This window comes from Condylura cristata, unplaced genomic scaffold, assembly GCF_000260355.1.
Source record: "Condylura cristata isolate star-nosed mole 26May11 unplaced genomic scaffold, ConCri1.0 scaffold00004, whole genome shotgun sequence".
NCBI lineage: Eukaryota > Metazoa > Chordata > Mammalia > Eulipotyphla > Talpidae > Condylura > Condylura cristata.
In genome coordinates this window covers 10,050,486-10,074,228 of record NW_004567105.1, presented here as the reverse complement: position 1 = coordinate 10,074,228, position 23,743 = coordinate 10,050,486, and the positions used below count along the sequence as shown (strand labels likewise).

Here is a 23,743-nt window from a genome sequence, read left to right as displayed (position 1 = left end):
TCTCTAAGGGTCATCAATCGGAGATGCTGCAGCCCCAGAAGAACCCAGAAAGGAGGGGTAACCCGGGCAGCGGGCTGGCAACCGTGAAAACTCCCAGGAAGAGGGAACCAGCAACCAACCGCGGAGTTGGCCTGCTTGTTCTCGTAGCGGCCACCAGGGGGAGCCAACGCCATAGTCCGGAGGGAGGACTGAAACAGCGTGGGGGGGGGGGGGGGCTTACACACGCCCCTCCAGCCCGCAGCCCGCAGCCCGCCTCCCACTGATCCCATCAAACTAGTGCGAAGTTAGGGAAAAATCGTCTTTTAAAGGAAATTTCCAGAAGCAGGCAGCGTTTACAGATGTAAGCAGCCTATTTACCTTTAACAACAGAATAAGAATGAACATCAAAACGGGTGAAGTGGAATTCTTTGCCCCCCCCAACACTTTTTATTGAAGTGGCTGCATTACAACATTATATAAGCTTCAGGTGTGCAGCATGAACGTAACGTGTGGAGACACCCGCTAAAGTCACCCGTTCTAGGCAGTTCCATCCTCCCTACCCTATGTTTGACCCCATTTACCCGATTTACCCACACCCTTTACCTCTCTGGTAACCACGAGTGTGGAAACTTATTTTTTATTTAGTTCATCTGTTCGTTTGTGTTCTGTCTACCACGTATGTGTGAAATCATTCCGTGTTTCCCTTCCTCCAGCTGACCTGTTCCACTAACACACTCTAGGTCCATACATGTGGTGGCGAATGGTGGTTTCATCTCTCCTATCTGAGATGCGGTCTATGGGTACACACACTGCAGCAGAGAGGAGTCTGAATTCTTTATCCAGTCCTCTGTTGCTGGGCGCTGAGGGGGTTTCCAGTTCGTGGCTGTTTTAAGTCCTGTTGCAATAAACTTGGGGCTGCATCTATCTCTTAGAATTAGTGTGTATTTTTTCAGGTTAATACCCTGAGATAACTAGATAATGAGTGGGATAACTTGATAAATGGGATTTGCGTTTTTAACTTTTTAAGGAACCTCCCTTCTGCTTTTAGTAATGACTGCGCCAATTTACCTATGTCCCCACCGAGAGGGCGCAAGACTCCCTCCTCCACGTGCTCTGCAAAGCTGTTGCTCAGGGTTAGGGTTAGAGTTTGGGAGGATGTAAAGGGAAGCTCCATTGTGGTTTTGACTTGCATTTCCCTAATAAAGTGATGTGCATCTTTATCACCTTTTCTGCCCCTTGACCACCTGTATGTCTTCTTCAGAAAGATCTGCTCATCTTTTAATCAGGTTGTTGGTTCGTCTTTGAGTTTTATGACTTCTTTATATTCTTTATAGTCTTCTGCCTGGGGAGGGGGGCCAGGCACTGTGACCGGGAGGATGCTCCCCATGAATCGGGGTACTCTGTGCGGACCTGTGCTGAGAGGGTACCTGGCACTACCTGTGCTCTGCACCCTAAACTTGTGTCCCCACCTGCACTCCTTGCTGCAGCAGGGCTGCACTTCTGAGCAGCTTCCCACGGCTGCTGCTGCCCCGTTTCCCACCCCCCCACCACTCCCGCTTCAATCATGGAGCACTGTGGATTCTACTCATGCCCCCAACAATTTTCATTCTTAACAGACTTTTCCTAAAAATGTAGCAGTATCAGAGGAGGGTTTTGACGTCAAGCAGCACAGTGAAGAAAATCATTTAAAATGGAATATTAAATGTTAATTAAATGCACTTAATTGGCACCCTTCTTCCCTCTGGAATTCTCACGCTTGTCTCCAGGCTCTCCTCCCTCCTCTCTGCCCCTTGTGGCTCTTAGTCTTCTGCTGGCCCTGCAGCGCTTCCCTCTCCCAGTGCCTGGAGGCTCTACCCCTCTCTGTACAGGCACCCCCAGCATCCTCTCTGCCTGGACCAGGTGTCCCCCACCAGCAGGCACGGCTTGCCAGACTCTGCACGGCGCAGCCCCTCGCCCTGCTCCTCTGGCCACGTCTCCCATTGGGTTAATGGCAATGTCACCCACGCAGCTACTCAGCCAGAAACGTGGGGTTGTCCACATCTCCACCTCCTGTACCCACTGTGGATTCTCTGTGCAGGACACCTTCTCCCCTGGGTCCCCTGGTCGCCCCCAGTCCAGGCCAGCACTGCTCGCACCTGCTCATTACACATCTCCAGGAAGCCATGCTTGTCGCTGCCCGTGACCTCCATCACACCACACCCAGAGTGGCCTGTTGAAGCCCAACCTGTCACACTACCAAAATCCCCACTGTTCTTAGGCTCAGGCTCAGGCTGAGTCCGTGGCTGCACCTGCAGTTGGGTCAGATTCCTCTCCAGTGCTCACGGGGCATTCACATGTTAATCATGTTAACAAAACGGGCTTGTTGAGTCCTTCCACTCCCCAAGCTCCCCCTCCACCCTGGCTCCTCGGCGCTTCAGGTAGGCTGTCACTTCTTCGGTGATGCCCGCTTTTCCCGCGATAAGGCCTCACCCCTCCTCCAGGCTCCTGCCCCCGCCCCTGCTCCGAAGTGCTGTATGTAGCCTGCAGACTTTTACACTAGGCCGCACATCCGGCAGGGACGGGGGAGTGGCTGTTTCAGCCACGCTGTGTGCCTCGTCTGGCCCCATGTTTGACACAACACAGGCACCCGGTAGACACTGCTGCATCAACCTGGGAGAGTGACAGCACTCACCCCCCTCCTAAACACATTTAGTACACTGGTGCCCTTCTGAGGCATCCTCCATGGAGGATGAGTGGATCAGGGCGATTCCAAAATGAGTGACATGGTAATGAGAGAACAAGCGAAGGCTGTAAGGACCCGAGGTGTGGTGGGACAGGATGGCCCATTCTTTGCCAACTATCGCAATAATTTTCCTCGCCTGTCTGAGACTCCGTGTTCAGCATTCTATAAAGAAATTAGCGGTAGCTAGAGATTTCCTGTTAACTACACAAGCCAGCACATATAAGATGACTTACGTCAGAGACTAGCTCATAATAAATACTCAGTCTCTGCTCTGGTCACTATACGGCAAGCCCCGGGAAAGCAGAGATCCGTGTTTGCCCTGCTTAGAGCTCACCTGGAACCACGTAGTCTCACATGCATTGCTGTGGCAGCAGGGCCCAGTGAGGCATGACCCGGGGACACCTCCGCTCACTTCAAAATTAACCCCTTTCCCCAGTTTCCTACCTTTGGAAATTGCTCACTTAAATTGTAGAGAAGGAGCCTCTCTGGTTGTCAAGGAGTCAAGTCTCAGCCGCCAACCCTAAGTCCTGAGTTCACCTGAGTTTGCTCCCTGGCCAGGGAGCTAATCCACATACAGCCCAGCAGACCTCTCCTGTCTCGCCTGGTGCTCCCCTCAGCAGTGTGTTTCACTCATTTCAGCTGTTCTGCTCCTCACTCTGTCTCTAGCTAATCCTCTCACTGCCCCCCCATCTCTGACTTACACCCCAGATCTTCCACACAAAAATTAAACAAATTATGGGGAGGGGCCACCAGGGAGGCCTGTCAGATTGGTCAGCTATTGAACAAAATGGAGAACGTAACCCTTGGCCACTCTGTACAATCCAGAGAACGGATGGGCGCATACCACCGCTTGCCGTACCTGACAAGGTGCCTTTCTTCTTCGTCCGATGACATCTGTCTGCCTTGATCTTGACCACAGTGAGTAAATAGGCCCCAGTGGCATCATACCCAGCGTCTGATAACACATTCCAGTAGTGGACGAGGTGCAACCTTGTCCAGAAGCTTGGGCTTCGGATCTTTGACAGAAGGTCTGTGATGCTGGTGACACAGTGGACAAAGTGAAGTCATTTCGGTAGTTCATGCCTGGAAGCAGCTACTTCACTCGCCACAGTCCACTAGCCAATCATACACTGGACCACCAGATAAATGCGGGCCTGTCCCCAGGTGTCGAAGCCAATGCTACTCCTCGGCCCAAGACCCGGCTCTGGGCAGTACCTTGACTGAGCAGGGTAGCAGCTGGCACAGCTCTGCACCCTTGTGGCGATGCCTGTTAGCTGTTCTGGGGCCAATCTTCCCTACCTAAGGGGCTTGGAGCTGCATCTCAGCAAGGGGCTGAGTGGGTCAAAGATAGATGTTTGAGGAGGAATGCATAAGGGAGAGAAAAGGAAGGGAGGGGCAAAGTGAGAGAGGAAGGGGGAGGAGACCAAGAGGGAAAGTGGAGAGGGAGTGACAGAGATGGGAGTGAGGAGAGGAAGGAGTGAGGAGGAGTGGGGGGAGGAGAGGAGAGGAGGGAAGGTGGGAGCCAGAGAACCCGCTAACTTTACTCTTCTCCAGCTGCCATCCTTGCTCCACAAAGCCTAGTCGCTTTGAGAAGAGTCCACGTACCTTCCAGAAGGGAAAGAACATCCTGCAGAGCATCCCAGGAGCCTCCCTAGGGGCCCACCCGGCCGCAGGAGCTGATGCCCAGGGACGGTTCCCTCCAAATGAGAAAGTGTGGGTGGCCCATGTTCAAGGGGTGGGGGCCTGAGCAGCATGCATGCAGGAGGCCAGGACCCACCTGGGACTTGACAGGAAGCTGCTCAGGTCCTCCCAGCAGCTGCTCATCTTCAGGTGCCACGGCAGCTCCTGGTACACCCTCCAGAACGCAGGGTGCTGCTGGAAGTGTCTGGCCAAGGCTCTGTGCAGGTGTGTCTTCTTGTGATTTGTGGGGTTCTGAAAAGAGTACGGGCTGCTCTCTCTCACAGGCATGATCACACCTATTGAAAAACCAGTTACAGTTGACAGCATCTGACTTCCCAGTGAAAACACTAGAACCACACAAGTCAGGTTACTTGAAAAAAGTCTGAAGTATTAAAACTCTATCTTCTAAGTCAGTCTGCATTTACCAGAGCATGGTTACTGTCCTAGATTTTCAGCAGCATGAAAGTGTGTTTATTTTTCACCTTGAATCTTCCCCCTCCCCCAAGGAAATATTTGCAGCCTACTTTTCTATTTTAAATACACACCATGGTTACGGCTTAAATAAGCCCTTCCACATGTTTGAGGGCATGCATGTGGCGACATTACCCTGACGCCTGGAGCTCACACAGGTCACCGGGTAGCCGAGCAGAGGGATGCTAGGTTGGGTGTTGGCCTGAGGAGCCGCGACAGGGAACAGCCCGTTGGGGAGGCGGCAGTGAGGAGAACGCAGTGAAACACACATTCGCTAAACTCACCACCTTCCAAGGCGACAATTTATGCCCCCAAATAATTACAATAGCAAAAAGATCTCTGAGCACAGCTCCCCACGGCAGATATAATAAGGACCAAACTTGAAATATTAGGAGAACTGGCCAAATGTGGTAAGACAGGACATGAGCACATGATACAGGGAAAGTGGAGCTGAGAGCCTAACTTGAAGAACTGCCCCAACCTGGTAAAAAGTGGTAATATATGTAAAAAAAAAAAAAAGCCGCAACGTTTCCAGAGCACAGTAAAGCAAAGACAAGATGAGGAAGGCCCAGATAATAAAGCAAGGCTCGTTGTTCCGACAGCCGTTCTGCTTTGCTGCTGGGATGGCTCCAGAGTATTACCTTCTGTGCTAGCTGGTATAAAATGTGCTCGCTTCTGCGCTCGCTTCCCGGGAGTGCGTACAGTGCTCAGCCCTTGGGGAAGGAGGCTCCTCCCACTACACTGGCACACTGGACTGTATGAATGCAGGATCTGGGCACAGGCTGGTAAGGTGGCTTAGGCATCAGCTGGGAAGTGAGCAAGCCAGGGCTCACCAGCCCCACCCCGCCTGACATTAGCACCCCGCCTTTAGTCCTGAGGCTATAGTGATTCCTTCTACTCAACGCAGGTTGACAAGAGGGTTTCTGGGGTTTTGGAAGGTTTTATGGCATGAGGGGTTTCCAAAAGAAATAGTGGGCTTTCTATGAGGCTCCCCAGGGTCTGAGAAGCAGGGGTTTGGAAGGAGGGCATGTGTGGCCCAGGTCACCTCCCACGCTAATGGGCCAGCACCACCCTGGCACCTTGCGGTCAGGACACTTTGGACAAAGAGACAGGGACTCTGGCTTCGGGTGGGGTTTTCTCACAGTAGGTCACAGGTGGCTTTGTGGAGCCAACAGAACAGCCCTGGATGGAAGCCTCCAGAAGAATCTCAGAGAATAAATGCTGGGAAATTAGCCTTTGGAGTCAGGCCTCTGTTACCCACAGCCAAGGACATGTCTCAATTTATATCACCATTTTTATATGTTTAGAGAGTCGATTCTATGTGGGAAATGGCAGCCACAGGCTCTCCCCCGTAGGCGACTCGCTCCCCTGAGCCAGCAGTCTCTACACAGGTGCCAGCCTCACCCAGCAGTATGTGCTCCACGGCGCTTCTCAGGGACTGGTGCCGGAAGTACAGGAGGCCGCTGGGCTTCTCCAGGACCCACTGCCTGGTGGCGTTGCGGAAGGCGGCCCAGTGCAGCCTCGTCACCTTGTGCTGATTCCTGTAGCCCAGCATGTCCAGAAGCTGGAGTACCTCGGCCTCGGTCAACCCACCATGCGAGATGCTCAATAAGCAGAGTGCGTCGGCCACCCAGCCGGTCAGCCCTGAGGAGACAACGTGAAGCTCAGGCTCTGCTTCCCCTTGAAAGCCTGAAAGGCCATAGCTTCACAGATGTCCCAATACCACAGGCAATGACCAGAGAAATGGCTGCAGAGGAGGCAGGGGAAGTTGGGGAGCAGCAGGCCTCCAAGAGGTGCGGAGCACAGACATTCTCTGCCAGAACACTGAGTAGCTACAAGGTTATAGGTGCAAGTGGAGGGTGGTGTTAACGGAGGAGCACAGCCTCCTTGATTTGGGTAAGAGGGTACAGCAGCAGTGGCCACAGATGGTGGCTTTCATCCATCAGCCTAAGAACAGGTGGGAACATGGGGTCCTATAAGGCCCCGAGGAGGGACAGCAGTGGCTGGGGACTGTCTGGGGCCATGATCACTTCAGCGGAAGGCAGCAGGTGACAATCAAGGACACCCAGCTTCAGAAGCCCTGGATAGAACGTGATGCCCACAGACACGCAGGAAGGACACTCATCTTTACTTGGATAAACAAAAAATCCTGAATTGACTGAAAACAGAGGGGTGAAATGAACCTGAGTTAAATGGACTAAATTTCTGCCATCTGTTGAACTGTAGAGAATGAGAGAATGAATTGAGCTACAGAAATAATAGGGCCTTGCTGGTGACACAGGGGGTTAAGTCTCAGCATTGTGAAGCTACCGGCAGTCACTACACATGAGTTTAATCCCCGGCCAGGGAGTGACCCACGTGGAGCAGAAGACCTCTCCTGACCTGCCCACTGCTCTCCCCTCTGCCTGTTCTGCATCTCCCCTGTCTCTGCTAAACTCTCATCCTCCCGCACCTCTGGCCTACACCCCAGCCCTTGTATGCAAAAATAAATAAATCTTAGGAAAAAAAAAAGGCCAGCTTCTTGAATTCCTGAAATGTGACTGAAACTTGCGCCAAGTACAGTTCCCCTCACAGTCGGCACCTACAGACGGGGCTGTAGAGGGAGACAATATAAACACCCGTCACCCCGTTACAGCTGAATCTCAGCGAAACAATAGGTGAATTTGGGATGTAAGTATATGCCAGCAAACCATTGGGATATGCTGAAAAGTATGTTAGTTATCTGTCATCCAAGTATTTGTAATGTATGCGCCCAGCCCTGCAGTATCTGCCACACAGCTACATGCAAAGTTGATTTGTTGCTTACCTGAGACTAACTGCAACTGTGCATCCTCTGTTTTCCCAGACAACCCTGCCCTGGGCCTCCCACCCCTGGGCAGGGATTTGTCCACCACAGGATTTTCTTCCTGTGGCTCATACCAAGTTATCCATCCTGGCCAAGGCCTACCTTCTCCTGAAGCCACAGTGTCTGAATCTGCCCTCATTTCTTTAAAAGTCCAACTATAATCTTCAGTCCAGCGTTTCAGAATCAATTTCCACAGCTCCTGAAGCGAGATCACCTCCAGGTACTCTTTCAGACACTGACACTCATCTCGGTAGATTCTACATTCTTTCAATTCGTTTGCTAGGATTGTAAGTTTTAAAGGACTCATGTTGGGTTTCTTCTTCAGAATTTGTCTGATCTGTTCAAAGAGGTTTCTGTCTTGGGGGAGGGAGAAGTGCTGTCGAAAGATGGTGAGTCTTGCTTCGCTGTCTCCCGCGTTAACGAGCTCCAGTGTCTTCACATCTGATCGGGAGCACAGTGCCTTGTGGGACAGGCTGCAGGAGACGGTGCTCATGATAAGTCTGCAGTGAGGCGTGATTGAGGGGGGCAGCCACGAAAAGTCTTTTGCCTGATGAAAAGAGTCCAAGACATTTGGAAACTGTAAAGATTTTACAACTGCTTTCCTGGTGGTCTGCAAACTTAGAGAATGCAGACCATGGAGAATGAGGGCTGGGATTAAGCTATTACTAGTGACTTGGCGACTAAGCAGTATGGTGACAAGGAAATACCAGCTCAGTCCCTACATCCACACTGACTCACTCACCTGCCTGTTTCGAATCTGTGCCAACGTGAGCTCTAAAATGAGGTTCCTATGAGCAGGTAGTTGAGCAAAATCAGAGACTTCTGAAGGTAACCTACAATGACGCATTCCATTGACAAAGTAGGGACTGTGTAGATCTGGAGAACTGTCGCTTTCGGCAGCCTCCAGTAAGTGGGTTTACTGTGGGGTAGTAAGGCCTTTCCCTGATGCCTTCACCTTTCTCGCCATGCCTGAGAACACCCACCACCACGCACTGACGCCCAGGCCCAGGTAGTATGCTGAGTACATCTTCACTTACTAACTGTATCAGTTCCATGTTTTAATCTTATGATGTTTTTACTCTCTCAAGGACCTTAATGATCCAGAGAGAGGCCACCCCTCTCAGGCTAGCTAATCCTGGGGGTGCTGGACAGTATTCCCGGGTCCACGTCTTCACCTGCAGACCAGTCCAAGACAGCAAGATGCTCCCACCTTCCTTCTAAGCTATCACACCCCTAGTCTAAATCATCCCAGGGCCAGGGGCCAGAGGCAGGACCCACAGCCCAGGTCCACAGCCATTATTCAAATGAGTCAGTCCTAAACCACTTAATCCTCCTGCCCTGCTTTCCCCTTGGAGACCACATGATGGCTTTGGCCTTGCTTTCCCTAGCTCCTGTCCTCACTCCCGACCACCCTGAGACTTCCCCTGGGGGCCAGGTGTTGTGGCATTCACCCCTCAGGAAATAGAAGTAGCGCAGTCTACTTTCAAGGGCACTGTCATCATGCCCTCACCCAGCCATGGCCTAGGAATGTGGTCCTGGGTATAGTGCTACTCACTACCTCACTCAGTCCTCCCGACAAGGCTCAACAAAGGCAGAGGAGGGCGCTGAAGCACAGTGAGGCTCAGTGTCCTATCTAATTCATCCTAGCGTTTGTCGAGTGTTGCCGGTGTGCAACTTCATTACAATAAACACAGATGCAAATATAGACATCCATAAAAAAAGGTTATACCCCAAATGTTCAGCAGCAGTGGATATATTTAATTTCCTGTTTTCTTCCTCTTTATCATACTTTCTCTAAGAAACATATTATCTATATAATTTGTAAGCATGAATATTTTGAAGCTTTAGAGAAAATGCTTTCAACAGAAACACTGACAATGTATTAGAGGTTCCACTGGTTCAACAGCACTTCAACAAGAAGAAAAACAAAAACAGTCACTAATCCACAGGACTTGGTAAATTCCATGCAGAGGAGGCGGACCAAAACATGAAACATGAAGAATGCAGCAAGGGCCCAATAAGTGCCTGATCCAAGTATAAAATAAGGGCGCAGAGCTGCATGGGCATAAAGACCACAGTTTCTGGAACCAAAGTGCCCCTTGTGTAAATTCTATGCACCCCCACCCCGACCCGCCCCCACCCAACACCTTCGCCGCCCATTCACAGCCTCTCCCTGGGAGAGTGCTGGAGTGAATCAAAACTTTCATATTATATAAGGATTTGTTCAATCAAATAGAAAGTTGCAACTGTATATAAGTAATACCAGATAGGCAAAGGAAAAGTACAATGCACATCTTTTCTTTTGACAAGGATTACAATAGGTCTTATGTTTAAAATACATTACCTTCTGTCCTGAAACCCCGTAAATGCCAACCAATTCTTCGATTCCATCTAGCACGAGAATACATGGCTTTAAGCTGATGGAAGCAATGAACACTTCTACAAGCAGTGAAAAGACCAAGACGTTTGGGTCTTCATTAAGAATATCTGGTTCAAGCTGAGTACCTACCGCATAGAAATTTGCTCAAATTAGATGAAAATGTCTCCATGATTGCTAAAATATGTTAGTGGCATGGGGAGGCATTGGGGCTTGGGGCCAATGAGCGCGGCTCATGCCTGATCAGCTGACACCTGTATGTATGTGTCTGATCCCCAGTCTCAAATTAGCCCGCCCAAGCGGGCTAGTGAGATGTCTGCTATACATTTCAGAATTTTAGATTAAAAAACATTTTGTACAGTCCAGAGCATAATTCTCATTTTCCAAAATACAAAAATAGATCATGTTACAAAGAGTTGACTGGGAAGAAAGAGAAGCCAGGCCCTGGGTCTGTGAAGTTTCACAGACCCTAAACTTAAGTGTCTGTTTAGGGATCACAGCCACACCCCAGGGTGGCCTGACAGTGCTCACACTCTGCACCTCCCATCTGCTGCCTACTCAATTTGATCTCAGCCCATCTTAACCCTAACATAGCTAAACCTAAATTCCTCCACCCACAGCACTGAACCCCCTACTCTCTGGAACTACCTGGGGAAAGCTAAGTGTGAACCTGCAAAGGGCAAAGGAAGTCACGTGAGAGGGTCACCTTTCAGACTGATTAAGGGACAGTTGCAGCACCCCAAAATTGTAGCTAACTACCTAATATTCTGAGAGCATTTTCCTATCCATAATTTCTGTCCTGCTTTTATTTTTCCTAAAGCAATATTTTCCTTAGCAATTAGCCATATTCTACTCTAGGATTCATATTCTAGGATTTAGAAAATAAGTTTGCAAAGAAACTTTATGGATTAAGATCTGTTAGGGTTACTGAGAGTAGCTATGCTTAACAAATATTTCTTGGTTGCCGTGTTCCATGCTAGATGGCTGAAGGCAGATGATCAACCATCCAGAATATAAAGTCACAGGGCCAAAGGAAGTGGAAATAGGTTCTGTACATTAAAAAAAAAACCCACCTCTCTGGGCAGAAATGAGTCAGAAAACTAATGGAATTTGATGGAGAACTGTCACACTCAAGAAAGACTGTGCAGAAGACATTTGGAAGGAGCTTTGGAGAATGCATGGGCAGAAGCAAGAGCAAAGGCAACCTTGTCCAGGGAGAAAGGCTTGGGCCTGACCAAGGGTCTGGGGGTAGGAAAATGCCTGAACATTTGAAAAGCGGGAAGTTATGGGGGGAGTGTTAGAATGGGGAGACTCAACAGGAACCTTCCAAGGATTCCAGACGCCCTACAAAACAGGGGAGTCACTGTCCCTGACTTTCAAACACTTGTCAGAGAGCCACATAGGGAACAAAAATTTTATAATTTCCTGTAAAAATCAATTTGAGGGCCCTCCCTGGTGGCACAGCGGGTTAAAGCACAGCACTAAGAAGCTAAAGCCACTTCAGCATGAGTTCGATCCCCACCCCAGAGCTGACCCACATGGCACAGCAGACCTTTCCTAACCCGCCCACTCCTCCCCTCAGCAGTGTACTTCATCAGTTGGTCTGTTCTGCTCCCACTCTGTTTCTGGTGAAGCCTCTCAACACCCCTGTGCCTCTGGTCTGTACCCCAGTTCTGTATGCATAAATAAATAAACCTTTTTTAAAAATCAATTTGATTTTATATGTAAATGCAAAGCATTTTTGCACAAGTTTAAAACACATTTAATTTTCTAGAAGTGTACAAATGGACATAAACGGACATATTCACATACACATTGTTTTGTCTGAAACGACACCAAGACTTGTTTGCCATTTCAGAAAATCACAACCTCCTCGTAATATTGTTTAAGATGTCTGCACCTTGAATACACCACTCCACCTCAGTTTACAGTTGGAGCTACTGCTTTTGTGGTTGTGTCCATTGTGGCGACGGCACCGGACTGCCTGTTCCTCTGTCTTCTGTGGGAGACAGGTCTGCTTCCACGATTAGCTATAAGCAGTCTTCATCTGCAAGGTCCCCTTTGTCTAGCAAGCAGGGGTGAGTGAGGGGCAGAAAAGTGGGCTTTGTGCTGGTGGGGACTTTAGATTCCTGGATAGGGAGGTCCCCAGCTCACAACCCAAACAGGAGCTGCGCCTACAGAAAGAAGGGGAGGCCACAGGAAAGCGCTCTCTGCAAACAAGCCGAATCTGCTCCAAGCAGATTGACCTCTGTGACCTGACCACCGACCATGGCTTTGTCCTCAGCCTACACTCCTCTTCCTCTGCCACATCCACCTCACCCAAGTCAAACCAGCTCTCCAAAAAGCCTGCCCGCTAAACTACCCTGGGCTGGCCTGTCTGCCAGCACTCCCTTCTCCCCTCTCCACTTCCTCAGGGGGCTTCAGTCCTGGTTTCTTTCTCCAGCTCAGTGAGGAATAACAGCAAAAACAACAACAGTGCTCATGACCACTGTGTCAGGTTCCATTTTATGTACATTACATCTGTTGCCCTTAACCCTCACCCAACTGTCTGGGGTAATCATGATGAGTCCCACGTGACGTTTGCACGAGAGCTGAGGCAGAGATTGGCTTAGTTAAGCTGCCCGAGATCACACAGCCTTGAAGAAGCAGAGCCAGAACCACGCATGGAGAACCCCAGCCCTGCCCCTGGGCTCCCCTCACAGGTGGAGTGTTCTTTCAGAGCCAGGGCGACGTATTCACAGGCCATTCCTGAGTCTAGTCACTGCTGTCAGACAAAATATCTGTTTAAAAGATAGTAGCTGTGTTTATTAGGCACTTTCTGTGCCTAAAAATACACTCATTAAGATAACAATTCGCTCTGGGAACATAATCAGCATCGGGTTCGTATGATGATTGAGTTTGTATCATTGGCTGGGCCAGACTAAACACCTTTGGGACCCACCTGAGTCCGATTAATCACCTTTTTATAAAGCCAATCACACCTGCTGCTACTGGTTTTGAGCTTTCCTGCTTCACCGTAATGAGAAACACAGCCGCAAAGACTTCATGCCCACATGTTCACCCTCTTTGTACACAGGCACCACACATACATAGAAAGTAGCTCAAATATCTGCCCTCTCATGCACAGGTAATATATACCTCCACCACAACTCATCCTGGGCCCACACTCAGTACCCACAACCCCCATGGGTAACTGTTCCATACAAGAAGAGCTGGGTTCCCCAGAGTCAAACTCAAACAAAAGTGTCAGTACACAGTAGGTGCCTAATAAAGATTACAGCTCATTCTGTGCCAAGTATGTGCTAAGCACCTGTTTTTCTAGCTTAATTCATCTTCTACACTCCCTGTAAAACACTTTCTTTTTGTTAGCCACACTTTGCAAATGGAAAAATGAGCTACAAATTGTTAAAAGAACTGGTTCAAGATCCTACAGCTAAGAAGCAGTGGCCTGGGCCCTGAATGTAGGCAGTCAGGCTCCCGGCTGCTTCTAGAACCACAGGGTTGTTACCACTCCTTGGACACACCTTGCATCTTAAATAATACACATCCAGGCAGAGCTTGCTTCCCACTGCCCTGTCCCCCAGTGCTGCCCAGGGTCAAGGAACATCTAGCTTGCCAGAGCCCCAAGCTAGGTGCACGCCTCAATTCCTCACTTTCCTCACCTCCCACACTCAATGTCTCTGCAAGTTCTCCATCCACCCCCCTCTGCAGCGGGAGCCATCACCCTTCTCCAGGTCACTGTCTCTTGCACAAACCATTGCAATAGCCTCTAACAAGTGTCCCTGACTCCAGGTTTGCTCCCCAATGTTCATTTCCACAAATGATGGTGATCTTTGAAAAAAATACCAATGATCTCATACCCTCCCCTGGTGAAGGACCCCCACTGCACTCATGAGTCCAAACCTACTATTGTGCCCTACAAAGCCCCAGTGTGGGGTGCCCAGGCTTCACCTCCTGCTTTAGCTGGTATAACTGCCTTGCAGCCCCCTTACAATCTGGCCCCCTTTCCCTTCACTCACTCAACTGTTTCCAGTTTAGGACCTATAATCACCCTAGCTGTTCCTTTTGCCTGGAATAGTCTTTCTTTGACCCCCACAAAGCCAGCATTTCTTCTTCACGAGATCTCTGAATGAAGAGTGTAGGAAAGTGGCTGCTCATCCTGCAAAAAACTCACACATACACCCCCAGCCCGACCTCAGCTTCCCATCCCCCCCCCCGGACCCCAGTGTGGCTCTGTGGGCTCAGGTCAGCCCAGTTCTCGCCAGAAAAATGGCATCTGACATGACATGTACTGCCTAGTCAGGACTCAGCAGGAACAAGGGTGCTTTTCTACTCTTTCCCCCTTCCTCTCGTCAACAGGACAGGTCTCTGAGGCCCTGGAGCATGAAAAGTCTCAAGGCAGAAAGAACCTGTGTCCATTCCCAGTTCACCATATGGAGGTCAACTTCTTGTCCACTTCCTAGCCAGGAGGCCCACACTGCACTGTTCCACAAGTGAAACGTTAGCTTCCACATGAGAAGCCACTGGGGCGAAGGGTAGGGGGAATGGCGTCTCGGCGGCTCTAAGACACAGCCCCTATCACTCAACCCAAAAGGCTTCCATGCCCTTATCTCACTCCACCGGGTGGCACGCATTGTAACCCGATGTGTTCCTGGTCGCTTTCGATCTTTCTCAGGCAGACAGACCCTCAGGGACATCTTATCAGTGGAAATCATGACCTCATCGGTCTGGCTGACTTCCACAGATGACATAGGGCAGGCCGCCAGTACTCACTCTGGAATGAGTGAATTCATGAGTTAGTAAATGAACATGCTTAATAAATATTATCAGATTGAGTAGAAGGAACAAAAACTGAGGAGGCGGTGGCTCTGAGCTTTCCTCGGACTGGATGGAGCGGGTAGAGGAAAGGAAGGGAGAGAGAAGGAAAGGAAGAAAAGAAAATTAAATTTTTTGCAAATATGTATGTGAGAAAATATGGAGCTTAGATTGGAGTAAAAAAAAAAAGCCCACATGAACAGAACAAAAAACAACTGATTTCTAACAGAAGCCTTTCTGAATGCATTTAAAGGCCTGATGCTATTACCATAGTGCGCATGCTGTAATTCTGTGATGAAGTAATGTATCACGGACATGATGTCACAGCTCTCGCAGGTGCTTCCCACAAAGTGAGGGATCAGCAGCATACCCGGGTGTTTCTTCTTGAAGTCATTCACCCAGCTGGCAAGCAGAGTGGACTTCCCACAACCACGGTCTCCAGACAAGAGCAAAATGGACTTGAAGGCCGGAAGGGAATTTACTCTGAAAAATAAAGGAGGGAAATGTAGTGATTAATAAAGGATGGTAATGATCTATAAAAGCATGGAAATTTTTCCTGTACATATTTGTCTCCAAGAGATCTGAAGTACCCAAATTTTGGAGCCAGTTAGCTCCAAGTAAGTCATTTACCTTCTGGGGTTTAGCTCTGCCCCATGTCATGTTAGGAAAGTTCTAACTAAGGAGGATGTCGAACTATGTAATCTCAGGGTGCTTGGCCAGTATGAACCTCCAGTTATGTCAAGGGTTTAACCTCCCCAGAGGTCCAGGGAGGGAGACTCAACCCTTGCAGAGTCCATTGTCTTAGTGCCTGTTCTCTCACCCCTCCGAGGGTCACAACTGCCACCCAGACTGGTCCTCCATGTCACATCATATTAGGAGATAATTTAGAAGTCCTTAGGCACCCCTGTGCCTAAGGTTCCCATCAGTACTGAAGACCATGGTCAAGACATTCAGTGAAGTGGCCATAATGTCAGTGACCCACACCAAATTAGCCTTCTTTCCTCCCAGACTGTGCTGGCTTATACAATGCTGCAGAAATACTATTTTTTTGAAGTGGTATGAACTTAATATAACTTGTTCCTCTGCATTCTTTTTAAGCAAAGAGCTTCTGGATAAGCAGAGAATTCCCAGGTCCAAGGATCATGCTTATAGACTCCAATTCTATTCCTTACACAGCTGTGATTTAGTAACTCTGTGTCTAGTGATTATTCTTTGATGTAAGTTCCATGCAGGCAATTACCAGGCTCATTCACTCACCAATGGATAGTCGGTGCCTGGCATTGGTATGGCACCAGATCACAAATTGTCAAGTCAGTGAATAAAATAAAATAGACAAACCTGGCATTTAAGTTCAGCAAAACAAGAGAATCAATCTGAAAATCCACTAAAACAGAAAACCAAAAGCAGGATTCTGGAATAGTAGTTATTCCATGAGAATTCCATGTCAGATAATAGGAACTGATGCCTTATTGCCTTGATTATTTCGCCATCAAATTCAATGGTAGGGTTTCATTTGTGTCCCACATTCACCTGTGCTGTCTTTCAGTCTCTGCTCAGTAGCGAGAGTGAACCTATCAAAGTATGTCACAGATTGGCCCTCCCTGGTGGCACAGCGGGTTAAAGCACAGCACTGAGAAGCTAAAGCCACTTCAGCATGAGTTCGATCCCCGCCCTGGGGGTGACCCACATGGCGTGGCAGACCTCTCCTGACCCGCCCACTGCTCCCCTCAGCAGTGTCCTTCCTCGATCTGCCTGTTCTGCTCCCCACTCTGTCTCTGGTGAATCCTTTCACTGCCCTTGCACCTCTGGCCTGTACCCCAGGACTGTATGCACAAATAATCTTTAAAAAAAAAGTCACAGATGACAGCTCTGCTCAAAAGCAAAGCCCAAGTCCTTACAACCACCTGAGAGACCAGACAGTCCCCACCCCCCACCTTACCCTTTTCCTCTCCAACCTCATCCTCTACCACCTGCCCTACAATTCTGACCTCCTTTGGGCCTTTCTGGCATTCCTCCAGCCCCAGGATCCCCGTACTTGCTGTTCCCTCCCTTTGGAATGCTCTTCCAACCCACAATTGCATAGTTTGCTCCCTCACTTCCAGCCATTGCCCAAATGCAAGCTTCTCACAGTTTCCCTCACCTGCCAGTCATCCTCTTCCCTGCCAAGGTTTCCTTTGGACCACAACATCTACTGCACACTTTACATATTGATTATTTTGTTTCTGTCTCCACAATGGAAGCTCCATGGAGGCAGGGACTTTTGTCTCTTTTTGTTCACGCTGTATGCCCTGTGTCTAGAACACTTCTAGATACCTAGCTGGTAAAATCAATAGAGTGAGCAAAAATGTATTATGTGCCTAGAATTAGAACAGGGTCTTAATGATTTCTTCTCAAAAACAAACAGAAAATGAACTCTGCAATCTGCTGCTTTCAAAATGAAAAAAAAAAAAAGAAAGAAAAGAAAATACTATTATTCTAAGAGGTTGGACATTAAGATAATGCTTTAACTTCCAGAACACCCTATTCTGTTGCCCTGTCCATACTACTCAGGAACTTAGAGAACAAAGCATTGTTTCCAAATGGCAAAGCAAACACAACTCTAAGCATCCATATAACTCATCGCAAAGGCTTCATTTAAAAGTATTTTACTGGGCACATTTGGAGTTGTTTAATCACAGTAAAGTTTATTAAGTTTCCCAGTCACTCTGAAATACTTAAGATGATAACCTGAGATACAATTCACATACCAATAAATTCCCCATTTTGAATTACAACTCACTGGTTTTCAGTATATTCACTAGGTGGTAGAAACATCACCACTACCTAGTTCCAGAACATCATTAGCATCCCCCAAAGAAGCCACAAACCCCTTTCGGCATCACCCCCATTTTCCCTTACTTCTTCCCTGGCGGCCAATTAACCTTCTCTTCGGATTCATCTATTCAAACATAAGGGTCTCAGCATATGGCCTATATGTTTAAACTCCAGCAGTCTTAAAAATCCTGACTAAAACAGGAGAGGTCTAGCATGCCAGTGCACTTCGTCAATCTGCCTGTTGTGCTCCCCATTCTGTCTCTGGTGAACCCTCTCACCACCCCTGTACTGCTGGCCTGTATCCCAGTTCTGTATGCACAAATAAAAATACATCTTTAAAAAAAATCCTGACTGAGTACTAGGTCGTTTAACCAAATAACTTCTCTTCCTCTTAGCATGGTTTTCCAGAATCACAAGACTGCTGGTTGCTCTGTGGCAGGAAGGCTAACTTGGGGAGACTAGAACAAGGGGTGCAAGGCAGCCCTGAGCCATTCCTGCCACTATGGGTTTACCTCAAGTCACAAGTCTCACAAAGTAAGTGAATCTGTGGTAAGAACTGGAGGGTGAGAATAGAGAAGCTAAAACTGTTCTAAGGAGGGATCTCCTTAGAGACCTGGTTCTTCACACCCCTGTCTTTTCTTGCCTAAAGACGGTGAACACAGTATATCACCAACCTGGGTGGGAAAAGATGTGGGAGGTTCATTGTAGAGGACAAAGGAAAACAATGGAGTGTAGACACTGGGTAAGAAACAAGACTCCTGGCCCTCCCTGGTGGCGCAGCAGGTTAAAGCACAGCACCGAGAAGCTAAAGCATGAGTTCGATCCCCGCCTGCCCCAGAGGTGACCACATGGCATGGCAGACCTCTCCTGACCCGCCCGCTGCTCCCCTCAGCAGTGTACTTCGTCCATCTGCTCCCCACTCTGTCTCTGGCCCTAAGCCTCTGGCCTGTACCCCAGTTCTGTATGCACAAATAAATAAATCTTTAAAAAAGAAAAAAGAAACGTGACTCCTTATGCACAAGCACAAATAACGATATGGCCCTTGCAGACAGTTAATGTATTGGCTGAATATCTTAATGTAGTCAATAATGAGCTCATGGCATGTGTGGCAGCACTTTGTAAAATATATAATGCTGTACTGATACATTATTGATATTTCCAAGTCTGATTTTTTCCTCCTTGAAGTAATTACATAAACAGGAATTACTTTACACCAACTCTGATCTATGGGGAACACAGAGAAGGGAAGCCTCTGCCCGCATCTTGAGACTGGAAGGAAGCAAATGGAGTGGCTAGGAAGACTGCCAGTGCAGAGAGTGGCATCTGATTAAAAAAAAAAAGTTCAGAACCCAAATGTGGCATTCCAGGGGGCTCTCTTGCCAGAAGGGATGGGCAGAAAGACATCCCCAATTGGGGGGGATCACATTTACTAATGTCAGGCTGTTTTGCTGGAGCCTGGTGAAATGGCTGGGCATTTCTTGACATCTCACCTGAGAACAGACTCTAAACTGGAACCTGAAGCTGCTCTGTTAAAATCGAAGTCCACATCCTTTAAGGCAAATCTTTCCAAAATGTCAAAGATCCTGTTCGACTCCTTAGAAACAACAAACACTTGCTTGCAATTCTCAATAAACTCTTCATGGTAGAAACGATCAAAGTTGTGCTTGTAGTCTTGACAGTCAAAGAGATAAGTTTTAATATTTTAGATTTGCAGTTTGACACTTTCAATTACCTCTGGTTGTTATGAGTGCCCAGGGAGGAGCTACCATCTGTATCCTCATCACCTGCTTTCTATAGAGGTGCCATATTTCACCAGCCATTCTATATTCTAATGAAAGCAAACTACAGGCAAACCGCTTACTCTTCCTAATGCCATTTGTACACAATATCCTACTTAGGGTTACAAGTTATTGCATGACCTCAGAATGACAAGAGGAAAAAAAAATGGATTTATCTGTATAGTCCCTCATCTTTTCAGACTGTTAGTTAAGTATGAGGAATGTAATTCAATCTTGTGATACATGTGTGTGTGTGTGTCTATTTCAAGGGCTGGGGTATAGGACACATTTTAGACTCCTATATGTGATAACAGTATGGGCACTGGGCATATCCCTTAAGCTCTCTGGTAAAATAAGGAGCTGTGTGAGACACTGGATCATCTCTGAGATTCCTTCTAGTTTCAATTACTGTAGTTCTAAACTCATTGCCTAATTAAGTCAGAGTGTTCTAGACTGTCAAATTGCCTTCATGTCTCTGGAGACAATTAATTCCCCAGGATTTTTTTCTTTTCTTATGAGGGGATCAAGTGTGTTACGGGGTAGGTGCCCATGGCATTTACCTTTTAACGCAATAGTTAACTGGCCTGCCCTGTGGTTCGGGTAAGGAGCCAAAGAGACCTGGATCACCTTCAGTCTGGGCCAAAGAGAGCTTCTAATTCCAAGGTTGTAGACAGAATCTGGGATAGCCCCACAGTCCAGCAGGTCTCCTGGCCCTTATTCACTAAACTCAGTTACTTCCAAAATCCGCTGAAGTGCATCAAGTGTATGAGCCAATAGCTCTATATTCCCTCACAATAACTTCCTGTTGCCCAAAAGTTCCATTGCTACCCCAGCTGTGAGCTTTTGGAACTTTCTGGGTAATTAAAAGATAGCAAAGATCCAAAAAGAAAGGTTAAGTTAACATTTCTTTCTAAAGGGTTTTCTGTAGTCCAACCACACTATACCTTCTAATTCAGACACTAAATCCACATCTTATATATCCCCCCAAAAGCCTAAGGCATGCTAATCTTCCAATAACCAGAATTAAAGACTAAAGAGAATATTATGGAGAAATAATTTATCCTTAATCCAAATACACAGAAAGGCTTGATTTTTTTATTTTTTAGCTAAAGTTGACAGAAGCATTTCAGATTGAGATTAGCTGGAGAACATCACTATTAACCAAATTAACCACATTTCAGCCAAATGTATATTCTCCCAGCATTCATCTGTTATTCATTCTCATTAGCTATTTGCTTCATGTTTGACATGTAGTTTACATACTTGTGTTTTAGGTGCTTTCCATCCCACTGTAAACCAATTATATAGAAGAAACTAAGACTTAGCAATATTAACTTATCTGGTGAAGTTCATACAGGTAGGAATTGAAAAATCTAAAAGCTATTAAGCAACTTTCATTTGCTCGTTGGTAAAACTGGAAGTGTAGTACCTACCTTGCCGGGTTACATCTTTAATCCAAATGTGATCACACACATAAAGGCTAATTAATAAGAGTTAGCCCTCATCCCTTGAAATGTGGCATTTTTAACTTTGGGGCAGTGACATTTTCAATGGGATTCTCCTTAGTCATGGGGCTGTGCTGTGCTCTGTGGGAAGTTTAGCAGAGTCCCTGGCCTCAATCTGGTCAATGCCAGTAGCACTCCCCCCTACTGTGACACTAAAAATGTCTTCAGACATGGCAAAATGTCCCTTAGGGGGAAAATTCAGCCTGGCTGAGAACCTCTGCTCTAGTATCCTATGTTAACTGCCAGATAAATGCAGGTCTTCTCCAAAATCCTTTATTCGTAGATAATCTCCCATGAGCCCTGATGTGCTTTTATTTTCAGTTTCAAACTTTTTTCAAATGGAGAAATGCACATTTCAGAGATAGAGGACTCCAATTTTAAATGCTTAAAGAGTATTTTTCAATCATTTTAAAATTCCTTTCACAAAGGAAGACACACACCAGATGCATTATCCCTATGTTGACAATAATTCGGCTGTCTCCATATTTACTGACCTATATGTTCAGTCATCAGAGAGGTTGGGTAAAGTTTTTCTATCACACCCATCCAGTCCTTGAAAACCAGCTCACCCAACTCACTGAGATCTTTATAAAACCTGACTGGGAGCCCTTTGCTCATAATCCTGGTCTTCAGCTTTTCAATCTTTACTTTCTCCTCATCACTTGTCAGGGAGCCTGAGGGAAGACGCGCCTCCTTGTTGTCCAAAGTCTTCGGCAGTGTGGCTCCGGCTCTGAAGTAAAAGTACTGAAACTGAGACTCGTTCAGAAAGGCTGCCTGGATAATCTCAAACTCCACCAGGCTGCAGCTTGGATTCTCCAGCACCCAAGGATAGCCATTGGTAGCAGCCACATAGAGATTCTGTTCTATGATGGATAAACTTGACAAGTCAGTTGCTTTGGAGAAGGTGATGGGCGAGTAGTCGGCACAAAAGTCCCCGTACGTGTGGCCCAGCACACAGATGAAAAAAGGAAAGCAGCTGTTCACATAGTCAAGACAGAGTTTCAGGTGCTGGGAGTGGAGACAAGCATGTTGTCGAAAGCGGCTGGAGAGGAAGGGCACGTGGGTCTTCAAGCCCGGCCACCGCAGGTCCACAGCTCTGAAGTAGGTGCCCCGGGAACTGCAGACTGTGTTCAGCTGAGGGAAGATGTTGCTGTCCAAAAAGTCTCTCTCCTTCTGACAATCATTCAGAGTCCAGCAGATGTAAGGCTGAATGGGCTTCTGGGGCTTCAGAACAAATTGGGCACACTTAACATTCCCATCTGCCTCCCGAATCATTTCGCTTTGCTCAGTGGTGGCTTCCTGGTTAAAATATAACAGTTTTGTCCTGGAGCAGCCACTCACCTCTGCAGCTTCTAGACTTTCTCTTAGAAATGTTTGTTATAAACAGAATGAAATCTTCTCCAAAATGGCTTCTTTCTTATCAGTGTTTGAAATTGAAAGATGCCAACCAACAGGTCAGAGTTGAAAAATGATGAGGTTACGTTAGGACTGGAAAAGAAAAAACATGCTCGTTCAGGATTACAAAAAGTCCGCACCTCCCCTGATCTTGCTGAAAAGCTGAGAACCACAGGGTGTGGGGGTACTGGACGTCAGGCCCTCCTGTCCGCCAGCCTCCCCTCCACCTTTCCCAGCGTCCTTGGGCCAACAGCTACTTCTGCCCCCTGTGAAGCAGAAAAGTAGACAAGGGCACTTGCTAACAGTGCAAAAAGGAGAGAGACCCAGAAAAAGATTCTAGGAGCAGAACAGCCACGGCCTCCAACTGTGACCAGAGCAAGAATGAAAATAGGTGGGAAGCTGAGGTCAGGACAAGGGGACATGTTAAAACATGGTAAGGCCCAAGACGAGGGACGTTCCCGGCACATGAAAGACAAGGAAGTCTGCAGCTAAGAAGCTTTGTAATCTTGTTTTTTACTCTTGCATTGAGCAGATTCATACAACATTCCATACACCTAGAAGTGGTGGGAATTCAACTCCACCATGTTGATAAAAAAATACACACTCTCCATCATGATTGTCGACTTGCTTCCTCTTGCTCAGAGGCAAAGAAGGAAATGGAAACTAGCTACTTCTATGAGCTTTCTCTTGATGCAAATCATTCCCATTCCAAATGTGTCTGGTATGTTTGTCACTTTCATCTATGGAGAAAGTACATTGTATTATAATGTATGTGACAGTTTTTCATCAAGATCATCTGACAAGAACAATGCAGGACCTTTTTAAAAAGTGTAAATCTTTTTGCCTGTAATCGTCATTATAATCTGTAGATAATATGACCATCCTACTTTATCAATGAAGAGATGAAAGTTGAGATAAGATAGTGTATACAAAGTCATCTGGCTAGTAAATGGAGCCCCAGGAGCTATCAAGCATATCATCCTGACCAGAACACCTCCATGGTATAGAGATGAAGCTTTGGGTCATAAAGACACCCTTTATTTACATGTGGGAAACACCTATCCAATAAATGATATTGTCATAAATAGGTGGCAATCTAAAAAGACAAAACATATTTTAAACTGTAACCCCACACTATTGTACCAAAAATTTAAATTCTGAAGGCTAGAAGCCATCATGAATGCTTTATTAATAGAGGCCTTACTTGTCAAGTAGAAGGGTAGAGTTAGATTATCAGCTCTTGGAAATATCCACCTTCTATTCCCATGTTATCAGAGGGCATTTCTACCTTGGTCTCTATCATGTCCTCAACGCCTAGCCTGGCTCAGAGCAGGTGGTAGGTAAATATTTGTTGAATGAAAG

At 47.3% G+C, this 23,743-nt stretch overlaps 1 protein-coding gene across 1 annotated transcript in view; it reads right to left on the bottom strand.

Moving 5' to 3' along the window:
• LOC101622934 (tetratricopeptide repeat protein GNN-like) overlaps nt 1–22,468 on the bottom strand; it is a 42,217-nt gene extending 19,749 nt beyond the window's left edge. The window contains exons 1-8 of the mRNA XM_004675742.2: nt 21,481–22,468; nt 19,200–19,374; nt 15,158–15,387; nt 10,042–10,202; nt 7,800–8,244; nt 6,257–6,496; nt 4,479–4,677; nt 3,561–3,739 (exon numbers count right to left, since the gene is read on the bottom strand). Of these exons, the coding sequence (XP_004675799.1) occupies nt 3,561–3,739; nt 4,479–4,677; nt 6,257–6,496; nt 7,800–8,244; nt 10,042–10,202; nt 15,158–15,387; nt 19,200–19,374; nt 21,481–22,261 (2,410 nt within the window). The 5' untranslated portion in view covers nt 22,262–22,468. The remainder of the gene's footprint in view (nt 1–3,560; nt 3,740–4,478; nt 4,678–6,256; nt 6,497–7,799; nt 8,245–10,041; nt 10,203–15,157; nt 15,388–19,199; nt 19,375–21,480) is intronic.
• Between the last annotated feature and the right edge of the window lie 1,275 nt (nt 22,469–23,743).